General features: G+C 33.1%; 1 protein-coding gene across 1 annotated transcript in view; it reads right to left on the bottom strand.

Moving 5' to 3' along the window:
- LOC106883416 (RNA cytosine-C(5)-methyltransferase NSUN2) overlaps window positions 1–3543 on the bottom strand; it is a 54935-nt gene extending 51392 nt beyond the window's left edge. Inside the window, exon 1 of the mRNA XM_052975205.1 lies at window positions 3360–3543. Coding sequence (XP_052831165.1) covers window positions 3360–3395 — 36 coding nt within the window. The 5' untranslated portion in view covers window positions 3396–3543. The remainder of the gene's footprint in view (window positions 1–3359) is intronic.
- Between the last annotated feature and the right edge of the window lie 314 nt (window positions 3544–3857).

Raw genomic sequence — 3857 nt, 5'->3', positions numbered from 1 at the left:
ATATGTTGTATACACTCGAAAAGACCTGTGGGGAAAAAATTATTTCACACCGAGGTACGAACGGGTCCTTTACGAAATATTTACCCTTTAAAATCAGTTAATGTTTTATAAAGTTTCTCCATAAAGAATTTTGATTAAGATTCTTAAGATTTTTGCTCGGCAATAAAAAATCAGTTTGAAACAGTTCATTCAACTTTACATGGATATCGTTTTTAAAAGTGAAACCTTTGTCAATCTTTCTCAGAAAGCGCCTGTCCAAACTTATAACAAGCATAAACACACGCCGTATTTGAGACACATTAATCTCAATACTAATTTCAGTAGTGAAAAGAAATAAAAATTTTGTGGGGAAAATGCCACATTTTACTTAAATTCCACAAATTATAGTTTAAAGTAGCAAATCGAATAATACTTAGACTGTTATTAACTGGCAGCATATGACTTGACAAGATGACAAACACCATTTGGCGAAGGTAAAAAAATACGCACACCCGGTGTTTAGGGTTAGGGCTTTGGTTACGCCGTAAACGGGTGGTGTACGTATTCTTTACCTCCGCCTAAAGTTGAAATGTACGATATGAAAATCTCTAGTACAACGCGCGAACGCTTCAAGGTAGACCCCCCACACACACACACACACACGTTGACATAATAGGCTTCAGAATGGACAAACTTATCTGAGTGAACGCTGTACAAGGGGGGAAAAAAAGTACGGATAGAACAATCTCTCAATATACCTACAGGATAACATCAGCTATCTCGCTTTAGTCTTGAGCAACTTGACCATAATGCACACACTGTGAGCGAGTGTGTGTGTGTGTGTTTATATATTACCGCCAAACAAAATGGTACGAGCTGATTGGTTATTGACAAAATTGAAAGACCTAAATTCAAAGTACGTCCCAAAAAGTCAGTAACAATTTCAAAGGCATCAGCTTCTAATATATATATATATATATATAGGTAATTGTTCAACTTAGTGATATTTAACAAGTAAATAAAAATTAAGGGGGAGATAATTACTGTAGTATTACAGATAACTACATGGCGAATTTATAATTTTCGCATGTGTATAAATTCATAATTAGTCGACGCCATGCCAATTACTGTGAAGAATCGTGTCTCGTCATTAGGCTAATTGGGTGATATTCCAATATTGATTCACGGTTGAGGATTTCAATTTCAAGAACAATGAATTGTGGTCCCGCTGGTCTTCCACGTGCCATTCTGATTGGTTCCAAAGTAAATAATATCCAGTATTTATGTTGACTTTTGTATGTCCCTTTAATAGTTATCTCCCCCTTAATTTTTATTTACCTTTTTAATGCCACTAAACTGAATAGTTACCACATTATGTGTTATATAGCTCTATAGTTATACAGTTTATTTTGGCCTTCTCAGCTATATTTATTTAGGCAGCTAGGGTTCGGTTCTTACCTGCTTCATTTGTGTATGTAAAATCCATGAGTACAAATACATAAAACAGAACGCGCTCGCGCACACACACACGTACACCCATTAGTTTCCTCTTCCATTTCGACACGTCCAAAGTAAATAAATAAAAACTTTTTACGGAAACTAATGAACAAATGACAAGTTGCGAATGGCATTTCTGAGACTCAAAACGATTGATTGCCGCTAAACTGAAAAAAATATATATATATTTAAAGGGACATAATCGATGCCGGAAAAATCTAGTAATTTGTATTTTAGAATATCGGAAAGTTGTGACACTCAGGCCTTTTCTATCGGCATAACTCTAAGATAGACAAGACTCGACTAAAATCTTAAGACATAACGGCGCTCATCACGATAATTAACAAGTTGATGAGCGAGCCTTTAGGTAACCGCTAAGAAAGAAAAAAAACTGCAAGAAATAGACAAATTTCCTTCTATCGACATTACCTTAAATAAAGTAGTTCTATAGACGCACTTAATGGCTGGAATGTATTTGATCAGAGACTTGCACGGTCACGCCGACCTGGAGCAAAACAACTGTTAACAATACCCATGTTTTTCTGAGGCTCCAGGACACCTTTTCATATATCTATTGGTATGTACTGATATAATTCGAAAGACATACGTAAAATCTACACAGGCAGAATATTATCGCATGTTTATAATTTCGTAAACGTTGTTTACCAACTTTGATAGAAAGCATTTCATCCTGTCTTATTTCTCCTAGCAAACAACTCTATTTTTTTTTCTCTTAAGACGGTTGGATGTTGAAGTAGATTTGGCTGCTTTTATAGCAACCACAGAGGCTTAGCCGTTGGTTCTGTTTGGTAAAAGAACGTAACGGAAACAAAAACAAAAAAAAATCACTTATCAAATCCTAAGTTTACCAATATGTTTATATGGAATGGAAGATTGATGTGATACAAGTAGACAACAAGAAGATTAACGTTTTCATAATGTTCAGACTTAATCAAACACAATGCTCAATATAGCCAACAGTAAATGTAGACAGAGTATAAAATAAATATCTGAAGCAAAACTTAAAGTTCTGATAAATAACAAGATACAGATCACAATCTAAGAGATATGCAGGAACCAGAGAAACAACGGATAAACTAAAAGCAAAATCAAATAATTAGGAAACTAACAACGGCCATATTCCGACAGCTTTTGTCGAAATCTCTCGAGTTTCAATTGTAAGATAATTATTTCCGAATTATGGTATTATAATTTATGTCTAATAGGATCTCTGTTACCAAAATTTGTTACCAGTTATATTTATTTACTTTAATGAAAAACTACAAACGTAATGCGGAGAAAACGAAATAATTGTTTTCCGTGAAAAAACAAAAGACGGTCAAAACTAAAGGGTTTGACCCGGTGGAAATAAAAAAAATTAAATATTCTAAAAGACTAAACGTGGGTTAAACATTTAGATTAGGAATTTATCAATCATAAGATAAATTGGTAAATGTTAAATGTTTATGTCAAATAAAACCTAAAAGCAAGAAATTTAAAAAGTTCGCAAGAGATTCTTCATGCATTTGGATAACTGAAAATGCATATTTTGTAATGAAACCAAGTGGCATATTTAATTTCTATTTAGTAAACTGAATATTTTCTGACCATCTAAAGATGTTGTAGGGGGGAAAAAAACTTTGGAAATTTATATTAATATATTTACTCCATGTTATTAATATATTAATGTATTTACTCCTTGTTAAGACAACCAGTCATAATAACTATTAACATCCTTGTTAGAAAAATTTCAGCCGAAACCATGAAATAAAGAAAAAAAAACAATAACAACGAAAGCCCATAATTTAGTGTGAATTAATGGACGAGAGACATTTTCATGTTCAAAGAATAGTTTTGGAAATGGCTTGAAATGTAATATTTACCTTATTGTAATGTCGTCTTGTACGGCAGCGGCCCATCTCAAACTTGATGAAGGATAAAATGTGCGGGAAATGAAGTGGGGAAATCAAATGAAATGTTTCACGATGAGAGAAATAAATGAGAAGGTATCAAGCCACGTGTGTTGGCCGCGACGCCATACTGCGATGTTACTTGTTACGAAAATGCGGAATATTTTTCAGATATAATTCCTTCTATTTTAAGAGAATTTTAAAATTAGCTAAAAAATACACGAAAACATTTAAAATGATTTTAAGCTCATAAAAAAAGCAAGGATTTTTATGAAGTAAATATATGTAGTTATCTTGCTTAACATAAAACCCTTTGTTTCTAATTTTACACACAACCCTAACAGGGAGTGTTCAGTGTTTTATTTATAGCTTTTTTTTATGCTACTTTCATGGGGATACGATTTATCGTTACCATTGACTATCAGTGAATTAATGAAATTAATATTAATCTCAGGCAGTATATACGATGAA

The sequence above is a fragment of the Octopus bimaculoides genome, chromosome 20 (assembly GCF_001194135.2).
Source record: "Octopus bimaculoides isolate UCB-OBI-ISO-001 chromosome 20, ASM119413v2, whole genome shotgun sequence".
Lineage (NCBI taxonomy): Eukaryota > Metazoa > Mollusca > Cephalopoda > Octopoda > Octopodidae > Octopus > Octopus bimaculoides.
This window is presented reverse-complemented; position numbering and strand designations above follow the sequence as displayed.